The sequence below is a fragment of the Papaver somniferum genome, chromosome 2 (genome assembly GCF_003573695.1).
Source record: "Papaver somniferum cultivar HN1 chromosome 2, ASM357369v1, whole genome shotgun sequence".
NCBI classification, from domain to species: Eukaryota; Viridiplantae; Streptophyta; class Magnoliopsida; order Ranunculales; family Papaveraceae; genus Papaver; species Papaver somniferum.
Genome location: NC_039359.1, coordinates 40,023,698 through 40,041,332, shown reverse-complemented (window position 1 = coordinate 40,041,332; position 17,635 = coordinate 40,023,698). Strand labels below are relative to the sequence as shown.

General features: G+C 36.2%; 4 protein-coding genes across 6 annotated transcripts; 3 read left to right on the top strand and 1 right to left on the bottom strand.

Moving 5' to 3' along the window:
- Positions 1-115: 115 nt before the first annotated feature.
- Positions 116-4,185, top strand: LOC113347428 (sterol 3-beta-glucosyltransferase UGT80B1). 2 transcript variants are annotated; one of them, XM_026591078.1, is made up of 15 exons: positions 116-209; positions 284-355; positions 476-569; positions 835-980; positions 1,100-1,170; positions 1,327-1,408; positions 1,703-1,801; positions 1,921-1,976; positions 2,080-2,114; positions 2,297-2,513; positions 2,752-2,964; positions 3,215-3,274; positions 3,380-3,419; positions 3,563-3,784; positions 3,926-4,185. In XM_026591078.1, the coding sequence occupies exons 1-15, from the start codon at positions 138-140 to the stop codon at positions 4,001-4,003; spliced, it is 1,557 nt and encodes a 518-aa protein (XP_026446863.1). In that variant the 5' UTR covers positions 116-137; the 3' UTR covers positions 4,004-4,185. The 2 variants fall into 2 exon arrangements, with proteins under 2 accessions (XP_026446863.1, XP_026446864.1); XM_026591079.1 differs by lacking the exon at positions 1,703-1,801.
- Positions 4,186-4,685: 500 nt separating this feature from the next.
- On the top strand, positions 4,686-9,413 carry LOC113353143 (TNF receptor-associated factor homolog 1a-like). The gene is made up of 10 exons (XM_026596838.1): positions 4,686-4,967; positions 5,473-5,584; positions 5,880-5,968; positions 6,139-6,207; positions 6,293-6,422; positions 6,793-6,951; positions 7,641-7,968; positions 8,221-8,315; positions 8,658-8,808; positions 9,014-9,413. Exons 1-10 carry the CDS (start codon positions 4,820-4,822, stop codon positions 9,194-9,196), a joined length of 1,464 nt encoding a protein of 487 aa, XP_026452623.1. The 5' UTR covers positions 4,686-4,819; the 3' UTR covers positions 9,197-9,413.
- Positions 9,414-10,187: 774 nt separating this feature from the next.
- LOC113347427 (dehydrogenase/reductase SDR family member 12-like) lies at positions 10,188-13,537 on the top strand. 2 transcript variants are annotated; one of them, XM_026591077.1, is made up of 11 exons: positions 10,188-10,666; positions 10,758-10,819; positions 10,907-11,026; positions 11,132-11,231; positions 11,505-11,585; positions 11,773-11,822; positions 11,963-12,113; positions 12,248-12,304; positions 12,522-12,643; positions 12,731-12,953; positions 13,205-13,537. In XM_026591077.1, exons 1-10 carry the CDS (start codon positions 10,652-10,654, stop codon positions 12,939-12,941), a joined length of 969 nt encoding a protein of 322 aa, XP_026446862.1. In that variant the 5' UTR covers positions 10,188-10,651; the 3' UTR covers positions 12,942-12,953; positions 13,205-13,537. The 2 variants fall into 2 exon arrangements, with proteins under 2 accessions (XP_026446862.1, XP_026446861.1); XM_026591076.1 differs by lacking the exon at positions 13,205-13,537 and having other exon boundaries at positions 10,189-10,666; positions 12,731-13,182.
- Positions 13,538-13,978: 441 nt separating this feature from the next.
- On the bottom strand, positions 13,979-16,426 carry LOC113347426 (probable choline kinase 2). Its single transcript, XM_026591075.1, has 8 exons — positions 16,265-16,426; positions 15,786-16,156; positions 15,582-15,703; positions 15,314-15,509; positions 15,064-15,181; positions 14,922-14,969; positions 14,366-14,466; positions 13,979-14,235 (listed from the first exon to the last, which is right to left on the bottom strand). The coding sequence occupies exons 2-8, from the start codon at positions 16,149-16,151 to the stop codon at positions 14,101-14,103; spliced, it is 1,086 nt and encodes a 361-aa protein (XP_026446860.1). The 5' UTR covers positions 16,152-16,156; positions 16,265-16,426; the 3' UTR covers positions 13,979-14,100.
- Positions 16,427-17,635: the final 1,209 nt, after the last annotated feature.

The following is a 17,635-nucleotide window of genomic DNA, read 5'->3' as shown; positions in this document are numbered from 1 at the left end:
GGGGTTACGAATGTTACTACTTCATAACTTGTCAGCCCCAAATTCTCCCCACTCCTGCCCCAGTAATATAGGTTTCGTCTGAATAGCTGGATTATTAAATCTATTTTGGCTTCCCCAGTTTAATTGTTAGGAGCGAAATGGAGCGTAACCAGAGACCTAGAGCAGTGTTCATGGCTTTTGGAACCAAAGGCGATGTCTACCCCATCGCTGTATTCTCTCCCTCTCTTCTCTCTGTGTGTCTCTTTCCATTAACGAACGTTTGATATTGAATTTGTTCTTACAGGCCATTGCAGCAGCTTTTGCTTCTGATCAACCCCATTATCATGTGATTTTGATCACTCATTCAGCTCACCAGGTTGATTTTTCCAGTACCCATTTTTCTGTTTTGTCAAATTGCAAGTAATAGAAAGAAAAAATTAGGATAAAATCAACCCCTACTATACTAAGGGTTTTTGCTTTGATGATTATCTTGCAGAATTTAATTGATAACTTGGAAGACCAAAATGTCTCCTTCTATCCAATTACAACACCACCTGTACTTTCTATTCTTCAACATCATAATCCCTCAGGTCTGATTTAAATTCTGAATTTCCAATGATTAAGTTCCTTATTTTATACTTTTTTTTTGAGGTAAAGTTGCGTATCATATTGGAAATGCATAATTTATTGAAGTATCAAAAGAAACTTGATTGTTTCATGTTTGTTAGGGTTTCTTGTAAAAAAATCTTATCTGGGGTCGAACAAGTACAAGATATTTCAAATATGAGATATATTTGTTTGAAGTTTGATGCATAAGTTCTAATGTTCCTATTCTTTGGGTTTTGATTATATCAGGGTGCAAAGAACAAAGCTCGTTTTCTTTGCAGAAGAAGCTTGTTAGAAAAGAGCATAGACTACAATGCTTGAGTACAATGGAAAAAATATTTGATGATGGCCCAAACTTGGTTGCTGATTTTATTTTGATAAATTTCTTCGCATTGGTATTTATGTCTAAACTTGACTATACAGTATACAGTGGACGGCTATGCTCGCAGAACAATATACAGTGGATGACCCACCATTGTCATTGATTTGCTGTTGTATTGAAATGATAATACAGGAAGGATGGAACCTCGCAGAACTATTTCATGTGCGCTGCATTGTCGGTGCTCCATATGTTGTTCCCTATAGGTACTGCAGAAAAACTTCAACTATCTCCTGTTTGTTTGTTGATAATTTAAGGATGGCAGTGGCTTAGTTGTTGGGGTTTCATTTTATTCTTTTGCCGCTATTAGCTACCAAATTGTTATGTTTTCTGATAACACTGTGGCAAACTTTGTTTCTCAGTGCACCTTCATCATTTGAACGGCACTTCAAGAAGGAGTTCCCACTCTTATACATATATCTTCAAGAAGCTCCTCCTCACATGGTAAATCATCTTTCTCAACATAAAACAAAATAGCTTGCTTACCATATCATCTCATGAGTCCTCATCACTGTTCTGGATTCAATATAAGTTTCTAAATAAGAAGTCATGGAACATTATAATTCCGTCAGGGTCTTTTGCCCAAGTAATGCAGAAATAAAAAGGTTACGCATATGCACTTGTGTTTCTTTCTCTTACCCATTAGACTCGTTTTTTATGTACCACTAAATCTCCTTTTTTTTCTAGCTTCTAGATTTATCTAATACAATTCATTTCTCACCCTAGTACACAAAATAGGTATGTTGGAAAGATGTGATTCATTGGATGTGGCCACTTTTTACAGAGGAATGGGGATTGTGGAGAAATGATTTGAATCTAAGTTATTGCCCTTTCACGGTTGGTATCTCTGGTCTTAAATAGTCCATTGATCAACTAAATGTGGGTACATATGTGCTGCATCTCTTAAATTTTAGACTACCGATATAACTTACAAGTAGCATTTGTACTGAATTCAGGATCCAGTAACAGGTCTTCCCATGTCGCACAATTGGCCTCAATCTCCCTTGCTTTTGTAAGACCCCACCTTCATTTCTGGATTCAGTTCAGCTTCATCCTTCATGCCAAAAATGTAGTTCTTTAACTTCTCTGAACACTGCTCTACTATCAACTTGCAGGTATGGGTTCAGCAGGGAAGTTGTGGAGTTCCCAGGTATGCTGATTACCCATCTTAATTCTTATTCTTCAGTCAATATGTATTTTTAAATGCTTGTGATTATCTGCAAAAAAACTTATTTCATGTGAACCACCAAAATTATAGCAAACATTTAGTCGTCGAACTTTATGGTCTTTATTCCTATAATTCCATTCTCATTGCATGATTGCGACCCCCAGGTTATTGGCCCAAAATTGTCCGAGTATGTGGATTTTGGTTTCCTCCAATGAGCTGGCAATTTTCATGTAGCGATTGCAGAGGAATTTCAGATTTTGGTTCTCCGAGACATCAACCAGCAAAAGACGAATTATGTACTCTTCACGCTTCTTTGCAAAATTTCTTAAAATTTTCTGCCTCAGATATCCCCATCTTCATCGGGTTAAGCTCTATAGGAAGGCAAGTCTCCAAATTTGTACCATATATTTTTTCTGACTTGGTAATATTCTGGAAGTTTTCCCTTTGAATCAAAGTTTATGGCACATGTACAATACAAATAAAAAAGAAAATGAAGTTTTTCACATCATACCCTTTTATAGAATATATCGATTAGTTGGAGATTTTTTTTCTGGAATATATTGGTTTTATGTAACTCACCCGTAGGCGGATCAATAATCTTACCCTTTTGTTGATGCAGCATGGGTTTTTTGAAGAACCCCCGAGTGTTTCTTCGAGTTCTTGAAGCTGTTTCAGCGAGTACAAACTACAAATTCATCCTTTTCACAGCAGCATACCAACCTTTAGATGCTGCAGTACATGAGTTTGAGGGGAATGCATCTTCTTCCGATCCAATGCTATGTAATAAAGATGGAGTTCTTCTTTTTAGATCCCGAGTCTTCTGCTTTTCTGGGTAACTATTTCTTCATTCATGGCTGTAGGAATGCTCAGAAAGGCAAAAAGTTTCAAAATATAAACACTTGACAACCTGTAAAATAGTGGTATGGTAAGGAAATGTCAAAGACGCTTTCCATCCTCACAAGTTTCGTAGCTTTGGTTCCTTTCACAGTTTTCACCATCTTGGGTAGACTAACTGCAGTGTTCAGTTACTCAATTTTATTGTACTGACTGGTACTCCTGTTTCTACATAATTCAAAATGTAGTTCCATTCCTTACAGTTGGGTGTTTCAGAGATGTGCTGTGGCGATACACCACGGTGGCAGGTGCTTTCTTCTTTACATAGATGTGTAAGAATGTTTTTATATGAAAACAGCCTTAAGTGAACTGATTAAATTTTATTTTCATACCTGGTTACAATATGTAATCAGTGGATCCACGGCCGCAGCATTATCTGCTGGAATTCCCCAGGTTAGTATTGGTATCGAAGCCAATTTTTATTTTCTTCTTATAGCGTATCGTGTTTATGTTTCAAGGTAGCTCGTTTACAAGAACTTCAGAAATTATTATCAAGTCTATGTTTTGGTGCTTACTAGAAAGTTTCTGGATTACAGGTAGTATGTCCATTTATACTGGATCAGTTCTATTGGGCGGAGAGAATGTTCTGGCTTGGAGTAGCACCACCTCCGTTGCAAGCAAACCATTTACTCCAAGATAATGATGATGATGCAAGCATTTTGAAAGTGGTAATTTCACTATCAAATGCAATAAAATCAGCTTTATCACCTGAAGTTAAAGTTCGTGCATCTCAAATTGCTGATAAAATAAACTTGGAGGTATGTTAATATTCTTTAGAGTTTACCCTAGTGCAATTTGTATGTGGAAACATTCCCATTTTTAATATCATGCAAAAGCTGTATTCTCTGGTGTATACACTAGTACAGTATTGATAATACATTTATTTATTTTTTAATTAGGATGGAATTCAGGAATCTCTGAAGGTACTCAAGGAAGAAATTGTCCGTCCAAGTAGTAATAACCAGTTGTCTCGGTAGAATCCTGTACTTTAGATCGAATGCCAATACAATTTGCCTTGGCAACATTTGAGTTCTTAAATTTTGACTTCCTTTATCTAATGTATAAATGTATGCAAGTCTTTCAAACCATTGAGCTTCATAGGCTTAACTTTGTTAATATACAAGTGCATTCGGTCTTACGTCCGTTTATTATTACTCCACATGAAACCAGCCTATTATTTTGAAATTGAGGGAGTAGATATCAAGTGGACACAGTTATTCATGAGAAGTCATGTAGGCGCATGCAGACGACTAATTTACCCCGGCATCAGTATTGCTTTTGAAGCAGAATACCGTGTGTGATTCAGTTTTTTCTCGTTCTTGTGGAGGTCTAGAATGATAACAAACAATAGAAACACAAAGAGAGAAAGCCATCTGGGTATTCTAGCAATCATGGGGGCTCAACGAATTTTCTTTTCCGTTTTACCAATGTGTATATTCTTCTTTACATATCCCTTGAACCAGACCGCAAAAAGAACTGCAGCTTGATTTTGATGCCTGCGCAGTATATATATACTTTCCGAATTGTATGCAGCTTTTGGTGACAAATATGCACTAGATTTTTGGTGATTTTGTTTTTTTACCCAAGTAAACAAACTAAATAGGAAATATTCACAGTATTCAGGAATTTAAGGATTTTTTCCAAATACGTTGCCTAAATTTTCGGATTTCTTATAGAGTAAAAAAAATTCTTTTTCTATCGGGAGATAAAATTAGGTTGAAGAAGTTCTCTTTGATTTTTGGAAGCATTGAAGAAGGAGTGGTGAGATCAGAATATTTTAGGTTTTGAGTGATATGTTTGGTAGTTCAGAGGAGGAAATATGCGGTGGGTTTAGTGAAGCAATAGCAAAATGGAGTTCTTGTGAGCAAGTGGAGAATGTTAACCCTGGGACATCACCCCCGTATTGCGAGACCGATGATGATGCTGATGATAATGATAATGGTAAAAATCTTTTTATTTTTCTACTGTTAAGTCAGTTGTCATTTCTTTTGCATTTTGATCACTTACATCCAAATAAAACTATAATGAATAATTTTTTGTTTTTGATCGTTTGAATAACATTAACTGGTGGATATGCTCAAAAGCGTTACCAGCCAAAAATTGTCTGTGTGGATTGAAAATAAAACCCTTTAGGTAATATTTTGCGAGAAACCCCTCTAGAAGACTGTTCATTTTTGTTGAAGAGTGTGCTTCGCAGACGACCCATTTTGCATGAGTGGTAGTGTTTTGAGGCTCGAGTTTGATCATATGTTTCATGATCATTACAAAATGATGATTCTTTATCCAAAGTATACAAGGATTAGAAGTGGTTGTTCATAATTCATTAAGCAATACAAACTTCCGTCACAACTTTCTTGCCAGGGGCAGGGACTTTGTGTACAACTGAATATGTCATTTTTGCAAAGGTTCTAAGCTGTTTATTGTTTGCCGATTCTCATTTTTGTAGGGCCGAAACCAGCTGAGCTATATGGAAAATTCACATGGAAGATAGATAACTTTTCACAGATTAGCAAACAAGAGCTTCGGAGCAATGCATTTGAGGTCAGCGGTCACAAATGGTATGAGATTACAGATTACACATAAGGTCGAATAAGATCTATAAGTTATACTGAAAAACTATACAAAACGGTTTAAGTTCATGATATTTTATAGAAAAGACATGATAGCTAAATATTTCCTTGATTAGAGGGTAGGCTTTAGGTTGGGCCGTGCTTAGTTTGTGGAAATTTCCAGTATGTAATCATACAGTGAAGGAAATAGAGGCATACAGTACAGTTACGTCTTGTTTACTAATTTGAAAAGTTATAAGAACTCGGTGTTCTAATTATGACTGCGCTTCTGATGGGTCACTAGGTATCTCTTAATGTACCCCCAAGGATGTGATGTCTGCAACCATCTCTCGCTGTTTCTTTGTGTTGCTAACCATGATAAGCTTTTGCCAGGTTTGATAACTTTAATAACATTCCACTTATGCTGCTCGATTTTTGCTTGTTCATTGATTGATGATATAACTTTAATAACATTCCACTTATGCTGCTCGATTTTTGCTTGTTCATTGATTGATGATATATATATATATATATATATATATATTTGCTTCCAACATTGACAGGGTGGAGCCACTTTGCTCAGTTCACAATTGCTGTTATTAATAAAGATCCAAAGAAATCTAAATATTCTGGTCGGTTGGTTATATGTGTTTTTCACTGTTAAAATTTCTTAGTGGTTATCCTTCTGTCCTAATCTAACTAACGGAAGCTTTGTAGATACATTGCACAGGTTCTGGAAGAAGGAGCATGATTGGGGTTGGAAAAAGTTTATGGAGTTAACAAAAGTGATGGATGGGTTTATTGTAAATGATACTCTTGTTATAAAGGCTCAAGTTCAAGTTATTAGGTGTGTCTTTTATTTCCAGTTATTTACTGTTATGTACTTGCATTTTCTGGTACGCACCATCTGCTTGTTTCATACTTCACTGCGTTTCTTCAAGTAAATGATACTATATTCTTATCACTTTCAAGTGTCAACCACATTAGGCGACAAGGCCATTTTTGTTGTCGTACCATATTACTATAATAAAATCTTGAGAGTACATTGCATTATGGTTGTTAACACACTGTTGCAATTTACTATAGAGGAGAAGATATGATCTGCCATGCATCAAACATATTATTACTTCTGTGTGGATGTGTTGTCGTTTTCCTTTTCTAGTTTTTCTTGGAGCTCGATTCAAACTAACTTATCTCTGATGTTTTTGCCACCCAAGGGAGAAAAAGGACTGTCTTTTTCGTTGCTTGGATCTTCAGTATAGGAGAGAACTCGCTGGTGTATATCGAACAAATGTAGAGCAAATTTGCGGGAGATTTCTTGAAGAAAAACAAAAGAAATTTGGGGACTTGCTTGGGGACAGTGCAAAGTGGTCAAGGTATCTTCTGCAACTCCTCCTCGTTAATTTGTCATAGTTTTCTAGTAATCAGGGGTTTCATCTGCTTATTTTGCTTTGTTCTCTCTTAAATAGTTATTCTTATTGTTTTTGCTAATAATTTCGTTCAGAGTGAAGTTGAAGAAGTTAGTTTAGTATCTTAACTCGGCCTGACATTTGGTAGTTTTGGGTCTACAGAGTTCTCCAAAATCTTGAACCAGTGCTTAAGCTGCGGAGCTGAATAAATGTTGGGCCATAAGTTTTTCTAGTTTGAATAATTGTTGCCTCGCAGGAAAGTAGTCAAGAGCTAGGCCATAAGTTTGAAAGTTGAAACTTATTTAAACTCGAAATCTTGGGTCTGTAGCTATGCTTTAAGCTACAATTTTTCACATTTCTAATTTAATAGGATTTCTCATCAATTCTTCAGTACTAATTAGAAAATAGTACAATTTCACTTAAAGATGGATAGTTTTAGCATGTAGATATTCTTGAGCGTTTGAAACACACGGAATATATTATAAGAGGCTTGAGGCTTACTTGGGTCCAATCAAGAAGGTTATGCAATGTCTATGTGAACGTCAGATCTCATTTTTGACACCTCTTTCTTATCTCTTCTGCAACTCGCTGTGACGCTGTTGTATTATTTCATATTTGTGTCTCGTATAACACATTGCTACATCGGATGCTTGCAGCTTCTGTGCTTTTTGGTTGGGTGTTGACCAAAATGTAAGACGTCGTATGTCCAGAGAGAAAACAGATGTGATTTTCAAAGTAGTTGTTAAGCAGTTTTTTGTAGAGAAAGAAGTCACATCCACTTTGGTAATGGAGTCTCTCTATAATGGTTTAAAGGCTCTTGAACTGCATAGTAAGAGTAATGAAGCTGGAGAAAAGGTAATGGACGCTGTGGAATCACCAGTTCCTATAGTCTGCGTTGCAGATGGCATGTTTACCCTAGTGGATGATGTGTTGTTACTTCTTGAGAGAGCTGCGCTCGAGGCTTTGCCCCCGAAGGAGGAAAAGGTAAACAACAGTAGTTGTCTTAATAAGACTGTGAATTCCTTAGGCTTTTTAGATTATGTTTGAGTCGAACGATATAACTTCAAACTACTGTTTCGTACACGGTGTACCATGCAAATGCATAGGGTATGAATGCTAGAATATTTTCTTATTATCTGTCGCGGAGCGAAGTTCTTATTTCAAGAATGTAATTTCATAGATGTTATGTTTTAGTCACCTTGATTCAAAATGAAATGCTTCCCTTTTCTTGTATAGGATGGAACCTATGCTGACATTAAGCGTGAAGAGAGCAGGCTGGCGGAACTAGGTCGTAGGACTGTGGAAATTATTGCTTTAACTCATATATTCAGGTACTTCACATTTGCACTTGATTTGCTCCATTCCTTGAAACTATATCTTGAAATGCAAAATGGTGTCTGAGCAAAATCCTTACGGCACCGTGGATATTTGTCCCCCCTATATCCTCAATTTGATGAGCACTACTCCTTTCCTTGGGTCGAAATCCAGGATCTGAAATTTACTACCTATTAACTTACTTAAGTTTGGTTACATGTGAGATGCCGTTAAGACATAATATGCTTTCAGCTTAGTATTTTCTTTTCCAGGAGAATTTTTCTAGCTTGGACATTATGTACGTTGCTGTAAGAAGAATACTGTCTGTCGCCAACCCACTCTTTTATTTCATTTTACAGTAATAGAATTGAAGTGGCATATCAAGAGGCTGTTGCTCTGAAGAGGCAAGAGGAGCTCATTCGTGAGGAAGAGGAGATTTGGCTAGCTGAGAGCCAACAAAAAGTAAATGGTGGAGCTGCTGACAAGAAAAAGCGTGCTAAGAAAAAACCGGTATTATGCTTAACTATCTCTAAATTCACCATTTTATTGTTTCTTTCTTCACAAGGGCGTAGACATTTTCTCTTGAGAATTGCCTGCAAACATCAAGTCCTCAATAGAATATTTAACTTTGTGCATATCGACCAAACCAGTTTTCTTATAATCATCTTTGGTTGTGTCTTTCAACTCTGCACTTTCCGTTTTGGTGTATTCCCAGAGCAAACCGAAGCATAGCAGTGGCAAAGGAAAAGACAAGCGGGGGAACGGGAACCTGGATGTGTTGTTACAAGACAAGATGCAGAGTGAGATCACTTTACACAGTGCCATTGACGGCTTGTCCCTAAACCAGGCACCCTCCATCCTTGAAAAGCCTGACACGTCCGGAGCTGTGCAGATGTAGAAAAAACAGTGGATGTTGCCAAAACCCTACAAGCTGATTACTTTTTGTTTTTTATTTTTTTGATGAACAATCGATCACATTCCATCCAATCCAAAAAGGTGCATATTAATTACCGACACCAAGAATGTTGTTGGAGTCTTGGAGAAGACTTTGACTATTTTCTATTTTTTCTCTATTTCATTTGGTCTCTGCATTTTTGTAGAGTTTCCTTTTGATTTATGAAATCTTTATCTTTACTGAGCAAATTTTTCTTTTTTTTTTCTCTCTACTGGCATCATCTATTAGTGTCCAAGAGCTTCTCCAATATAACGTGGTCAGCTTCCCATATGTCATGGTGGGAAGACATCCTTTATCATTTTTTAGAACGGATTTTCCTAATTACAAGGAAGAAAAAAAGATCTTCTCCAACCTACTCACTGCCTAGCTGTTTCATATTTTCGAATTTAATAAAATATTTTATTAACCGGAATCTGGAACAATAACAATTTTCTGCCGCTGAGAACTCCATAGTCTCCATTAAACTTGTATTTGTAAAGCCTTTACGAACTAAAATTGGTGAACATAGAAGAAACGTACATTTTATTTGCAAAGTTTCTGCGAAATCCATGAACTAACCAAAGGGCCTTGGGACGTACAATTATTGGCCATGTTTTTATCTTCATCTTCACTTCGAATCTCATCATGTGACTCTTAAGATTGGTCCCTGCTCCTCCTGCAAATTCCAATGGTACTAGATTTATGTTATTTTTCAAATTCTTCATAGCTATTACCTTTTCGAATTACTCGATACAAGAGTGGTGTACTGCTCCAACGTATAATTGATTTACAACAGTAACGAGATGGTATGACGATGGCTCTGGATCAAAAGAAGGAATAAAGTTTTTCCGTTCTGAAAATGAAAGAGAAAGGTTAAAGCGATATTTATATTTAGGTTAAAAATTATTTTAATGAATTAAATCTATTTTTAGGATGTCAACAAATCCTCTAAATAAATCTTTGAAATAAGAGATTGAGATAGAGGAAGTCTACCCAAAAACATACCATATCATATACGAATTAATTGAAGAGGTTAGGATTGTAGATAATAAATTAGTGAAATTAGTAGTGGATTCTACGTGGACGAAGACTTTTTTCTTCCCACACTACGAGAAGCTCTAATCATAGAAATCGCGGATTGAATTTAGAAGAGTCAAATTAAGTATTTCCTAGAGCCTTGATGTCAGGAGAACAACCTCTAGATCGAGTGGATTTTAATGGTAACGGCTCTGTCTACGTTTCATCAATCAACACCCTTTGATATGCCTGTTTATTGACGATTGCGCACACTCTGACTATCAGAAAACTCAAAAAACAAAACAAAAAAACTCTGCCAAACTGGCAGACAACAGAAGAATTCGGAATCTTCACATCGGAATTGGTTTCTTATCACTTGTAGTTGGATTACTAGTATCAAGAATGTTTCTTCAGAAGGTAACTTTTTAGTAATAACAATACGGAACTTATTAATGTTATTATGAACTTTGTTTGGTTCTACCTCTAAAACCCTAAAAATCATTCACAGGCATGGAGAACAGCTGCTTTTGGTGTATTTGGATATCTCAATTTTACAAAATCAGGTTTCATGTGAGTTTATTTCCTGTTCATTTTTATCAATTTTCGACCATCAATTAGTAAATGTTAGAAATTCTTTTTTTTATCATTGGAATGTAGTGAACATTCTAAGAAGTTTAAAGAAGATGAAATGAAAATACGAATAGATGGCAAGAATTGTGTAGTTACTGGAGCTAATTCAGGAATCGGTTATGCTGTTGCTGAGGCTCTTGCTTCTAGGTCTGCTACAAACCTTCAATTTTGATACCTGTTCTTTTTTATAAAATTCCAAGTTCATTTTTCCTTTATTTCATTATTTAACTTGGAATTACTGTTGAACTTTAGTGGGGGAAATGTGTATATGGTGTGTCGAAATAAAGAACGAGGAGAGGCTGCTGTTTCAAAAGTTCAATCAGCCACTGGTAACCAAAATGTGTACTTAGAGGTATACTCAGACTCAGTTTCTTTTCTTTTCTCCCCCCGGGAATGATCATTCTTTCTAGGATTTTTATTGCAAATCCAGTGGGTTGTAAAATGATTTGTGCCTGTGAAAGTGATATAAACAATTCACATGGTAGTCCATAAGTTATAGCATGAACCTGCTGTGATATGATAAATGTAATTGTCGCATGCAGCAGTGCAACTTGGTGTGACTTAGAATGTTCGGTTGTTAAAGTTATGCGCTAATTCTTTTTATTATATTAAAATTTGCTTGAAGGTATGTGATCTTTCGTCTATCAGTGATATCAAGTCATGCGCATCAAGATTTTATTCGAAGGAGCAACCTGTCCATATGTTGGTATGGTTTTACTTCATCATTTTCTGATTTCTTATGTCCTGGTTACCTGATTTCATAGTTCTGAACCTCCTCTTGTTCGTCATACTATGCTAAATATTATTATGCTATGATGAGTCTATTTATGAAATTACAGTCTATTTATCAAACAAATGCAAAGTTTAATGGTGATGAATCTTGTTAATTTTAGGTTAATAATGCTGGATTAATTGATAATAACCGAACTACTACACCAGAAGGGTCTGTATTCGATCTTAAAAGTTATTCAATTACTTTTCTTATACTTTTGCAGCACGAATTTAGAAACAGATAATATGTTAGATTTATGCTTCAGGGAAAAATGATGCATTTTGTGTAGTTCTGTTTGTACTTTTTGCCAGACTGGAGATGAACTTTGCCGTAAATGTAGCAGGAACTTTTTGTATAACAGAGTTGATGTTGCCGTTGCTGGAGAAAGCGACACCTGATGCTCGAGTAATTACAGTGTCCTCTGGTGGGATGTACACGTCCCCCTTAACGGCAGATTTACAGGTGAATTTTATATGTTTTGGTTGGCTCATTTTACACCATCACTATATTTATGTTTTTGCATTAGAGAACAAGAAGGTCAAATCTCTCTCCTCTTTTTCCTCTGATGAATTTTACTTCGTCTTCTTATTCTGCAGTTCAGTGAAAGCAAGTTTGATGGAGTGCTGCAGTATGCTCGAAACAAGAGAGTTCAGGTTAGCATGTGTGATACCTTAGGAAGCGTTGAGTGCGATCATTCTTCATATCTTAACTATTCTCTGTGTTATGATGACAAAGGAATGAATCCTTGTCCACTTGTTGGATTGTAGTCTGTTTAGTTTGAATGCCAGGAGTAGATTAGAATACATAAACACTACCGAAACCTTCCAAGAGAAACAAATATATGATGGTGCATTTTCTTTTGTTTTTCAGGTGGCCTTGACTGAAAAGTGGGCAGAACTACATAAAAACAAAGGAATTGGATTCTATTCGATGCATCCTGGTTGGGCTGAGACACCAGGTGTCGCTCAAAGCTTACCTGATTTTTCTGAAAGGCAAGGAGAAGCTCTCTTAATATCTTGGTTTAGTTAACACAGCATTATTTTGCTATTTGTGGTACTAATCTTTATTTGGTGTTTCAGAATGTCAGGGAAGCTCAGAACCAGTGAGGAGGGTGCAGACACAATTGTTTGGTTAGCTTTGCAGCTGAAGGAAAAGCTGGTATCTGGGTCTTTTTATTTCGATAGAGCTGAAGCACCTAAGCACTTGCCCTTTGCTGGGACTAGTGGGTCCCATGGTATTATCGACTCCATCGTTGATAGGCTCTACTCCTTGTGTGATCTTTCTAAATGAATTTGAATTATGGTAAGAGAACATGAAGTCCTCCTTGTTAATTTTCTTGGATCATATTGTTATTTTGAGTTCGTATCAGTGTAAAGGAAGGGTTGTCTAGGTTTGTTGCATATTCACATAATAAAATATCTTATGGCACATTGGTTGTAACAATGTACGAAAAGCCTGTACGACTGAAGTGGTCGCAGCTATATTCTAGAATCCTTATCAAAATCATATTATAGCAGTGGAACTTACACTATATTCTATTGTCTTTTGCTTAGATTGTGAAGACATCTATTTTGCAATCCATTACTCTGTAATATATCCCGTTATAAGTTTCGATCATAGCTCAGAACTGGTTTTCTGGACGGATTTACTGTTTCTGCAAAAGAAGTTTGCTTCCTGTTTCTCCAGAATACTGGTATTTGGAGAGTGCCAATTTCAACCAAAGCTCAAATGCATACAGACTGGTCATGTTAAAAGATTGCATCCGCAGGGGGATTTAGTTCATATAGAAATAGGTATGGGTGTAATCAATTACCGCTGTAATTTCTGGTTTTACTGAATGATATGTGCAATAATATATATTGACCACAAGTGTTCTCGTCCCAGCATGTGGTGATTTTGTTCATTTTAAATAATGTTACTTATAGCTGGGGTTATCTTTTCTTGGAAAAAATTGTAGTAGCTAACATCTCTCCTATTAGTCGTGCGTTATTTGTCTATTCCTTAAGCTCGAGTCTACCATGCAGGTATAGAAGTTAATCACCTAGTAGTTTCCCTGTATTTAAGGGAATTTAAAAAGTAAAGGGGACATGCATGATAGCTGAAAGGAACAATATGAAGCATGTTGACCAGTGATGCAGTTCTGAGTCTTGACGTCCGTAATTTGTGTCGATCACCAGTAACTACATTTTGCCGATACTTAATAGCGATGGAAATAACGCAGTTGTGCAAGAGCCAGTTTAGAGAATGCTTTAGTGGCAAGGGTATATTTGTATGCATGTGTTGATATATATACTTTTTTTTTTTTTTTTTTGGCAGATATTGATATATATACTTACTAAGCATTAGCTATATATTTTCTTCGAAAGTAAAACTCATATATATACAACATCTCAGCAATGAAGTACATAAAAAGTGAACGATAATGAAAACAAGAAGAGGTTTGAGACTCTCAGGGACAATCAGTAACTACATCTATTGTACTAGAAGAATCCATGAGTAAGAGTTTAGCTTTCCTCAATTGGTACTGCTGAAATCTTTGCTTCGCGTACTCCATGTAATCAAAATCGATATCGTTCACATGTTCCTGTTTGGCACGCAGATATAAAATGGGAACAATTAATGTAAACACAAACTACATGTGAAAGTTAAACCAGGCCAAGCAACTTTGCACTGTCCGACACTTTTAACTAAAAAGTAAAAGCATGTAGACTTACTGAAATTATTCCCCATAATCCCCAGACAAGATGGCTTGCAAGAGTATATTTCTCAACATCTTCCACTAGTGCATCCACATCAACATCTGTAGGTTCATCGCCTGGTAAGAGTAGATGAAAAAAAGAGTTCAGACAATATTATTCACCAAAATTACGATAACAAAATTGTCCGACTCTTTTAAGGAAGGTGTTTATATTAAAGAACAAAATTTTATCTTCTAGCTATGGTCTTTCAGGGTACATAATTTGTCAGCTAAATAAATTGCAGAAGCAAAGCACTTTGCTTTACTCACTAAGACTGGAATGTTTTTATAACTTGTAACCAATTTAGATCTCGTCATTGCATAACCCAATTGTATTGTCAACCCAACAAAGTTTTGAAGGTAGGTAATTGACTTGATAGTAACCATAATCGCATTTGATAGTGTAGATTGTTGATCATTTGTAGTTCTAGGCTAAGGTTTAGAATTTACAAGGGATATACATTTCAGTGAAGGACCTTTATTGTTTTTACTCAAAGGCAAAGTAGGATACAAAATATTTATACTTGAATTACCTGAAGAACTCAAGTATGCACGAGTAAATCTCTTGCGCTCCTCCAAATCTGTCCTCCCGAAAGTCAAAGAAAGCAAGTTTTAGTTAGAACTGGTCCTCTACTATGAATGATAAGCACATTAAGAATAGAAGCTGTCACCTACCTGGATACTTGTTAAAGTCTAGTATGTGTGGCATGTCCGAGTGATAATCAGCTGTCATTTCGCAGAAGTGATTTGCAAGATCGTATGCAACAGGGTTATAACTTGCATACTCGTAATCCTGTAAAGGCATAGACAGAAAATCTTCAATAAAACTCCCAACTGAATTTCAATACTTGTTCCTAATTATTGTTTAGGAGAAAAAGAGCCAATAACAATTTAGTCAACGAGCCTGGGAGTAAGCAAAACTTACAATAATAGTTACTAAATTAGTATCTTCATCCATCATAATGTTTCCATACTGGAGATCATTATGACAGAAACCGATCAGTTGATTTTCCCCTGAAATCTCCTTTTCCAAAATTGTAATTTCCTCATCCAAACTATCCAACATAAACACCATTGCTTCTTTTGGAGGACATACTTGTTTGGCAGACGAAAGCCAGTTCCTGAATTATAAACAATTTTCACGTTTACTAACTAACGGTCAAGAGAGAACCAACGAGCAAGAGACGATTTACCTCAATCTGTTCCAGAGGATGACATTCTTTGGATCAGGCATTTGAAGCTTATGAAACTCCTTCAATTTTGAAGCTATCAAAGAAGATATTTCTGGGTTTCTCAAATCATGCGCCGAGAGTGTCTGAAATTAATTACAGGTGAAAACCATTTCAATTAATAACAAACTTAAAAGTAAAATTATGATGGTTGTGGGTAATTGGTACCCGAGCGTGTATAAATTCTTCAATCCGTCCATTAGAGAAACGTCCAAGAAGACGAGGGCCTTGTCCATGTTTGGACATACACTCAAATGTGTTGATTTCAACTTCTCTGTTGAAAAATACATCAACACCTTCTCCGTAAATACGAACAAGAACCTTTTGAGGCAATTCGCCTTTCTCTGTATCCCAATTTATTTGGTAAACTTCGTTTGTCATTGCACCTTTTAATGGGATGACTTTGATTGAATTTTTATCAATTGTATCACCCCAACTTGATGCTAATGAAATCAAAATCTTTGTTGCTTCTCTTGGAATACGATCTACACTGTGTTCCTCCTCCATTATAATCTCAACACTTTCTTCACCCATCTCTCCTGTTAAACGCAATTCACAGAATTATTAACACCTCATGCAACAAGAATTACAGAAAAGAACTGAAAATCTTTTTCAAAAAAAAAAAACAGAGAATTTATAAATTGTACCTGAATTAGATGAACAATGATCTCAACAACAAAAAAGAGGAGAAAATTCTTTATGAAAACCACGGAATCTTTTACGAAAACAGAAAAACTGAAACACAGAATCTTGATGAATACAGATATTTTTATTTTCTCTTACGGAGAAATATACTCTGTTTAGATCGTAATCCACCTTGGATTCATATATATATACTGCTGAGACGTATATAGAGATGTGTGCAACAGATTCTAAATGTGACGTGTCAGCGACACCTGAAGAGAGAGAAATTGGTGGGATGGTATTGGCCGTTCTTTTCCAATTTCTTCGTATATAATTAGAATCAAGACAGAGGGAGAATCTAGGTGTACGTAGTCGTCGGGTTTTCTGTACTCTTGGAGTAAGGTAACTCGGTCCCCAATCCCGATTTGATGTTATCTGACGGTGATAAGTGAATTCATAGAGGATAAGGACTAATTGGTTTGTAGCCAACTCCTGGAGTACAAGGGCGTCGAATGCTTGTTATCTAAGGAACTGATGAGCCGAGTCAGCAACCGACATGTCATTTGACTTTGACTTTAACCCTCCGTTCCTAAACTTTCACTGATATTTGTTGACTTTAGCTTGTACAGGGTAACGTCTATCGAAAATATCTGGTGATTAAGTGTCCAGTCCGTGTCGGTTTGGCGTGGACGAATTATGAAAGTCTGGTAGGCATTGAAAAGCAATGGTCTGGCGGTGTAGGTGTCCCAGTGATGTAAGTATCCACCAAGCATTTTGTTTTTTTCTAGTTTGTTTCACGACAATGGACATTGAACGCGCGCGGCCAGTATGAACTAGCAGTACAGGTGGAGTTGTCTGATGATTGTGAAAATTTCATTCCTATTCCGGTGATTGATTAGAGATAAGGACAGACATATTAAAACTTGATGAAAGTCTACCATTCATTTCCGGGCATTCAATGGTGATTTGATTCACATAAAAGAAAAGATATTGTCTAATGGAGTATTATATACTATATACAGAGAAGTGGGGTAGTATATACGATTTTCAGTCCAAATCATTGAAATCAAGAAAGTCGCAACGCGGCGGGTGATTTGAGTGGTGGATATGACTTTGAATTTCAGTCCAATGAATTGCCAAAAACATTATTTGCTCAGTTCATACGGTGGTAGCTAAAGAATGAACCACAAGAAAAGCAAACCCTATTTAAGCATGATTACTGAATCTCTTTTCTAGTATAGTTTCATGACGAAAGCAAAGAAGGTGTGCTCACTTTAAGACCAAAAAAAGTTTCAGTTTTAACATAATACTGTATTAATTAGGACTAACAACAAACTTTTCGATTTTATGATGGTGAATCAGATGAAATCGGATGCTAAAGAAAAAAAGTCAAA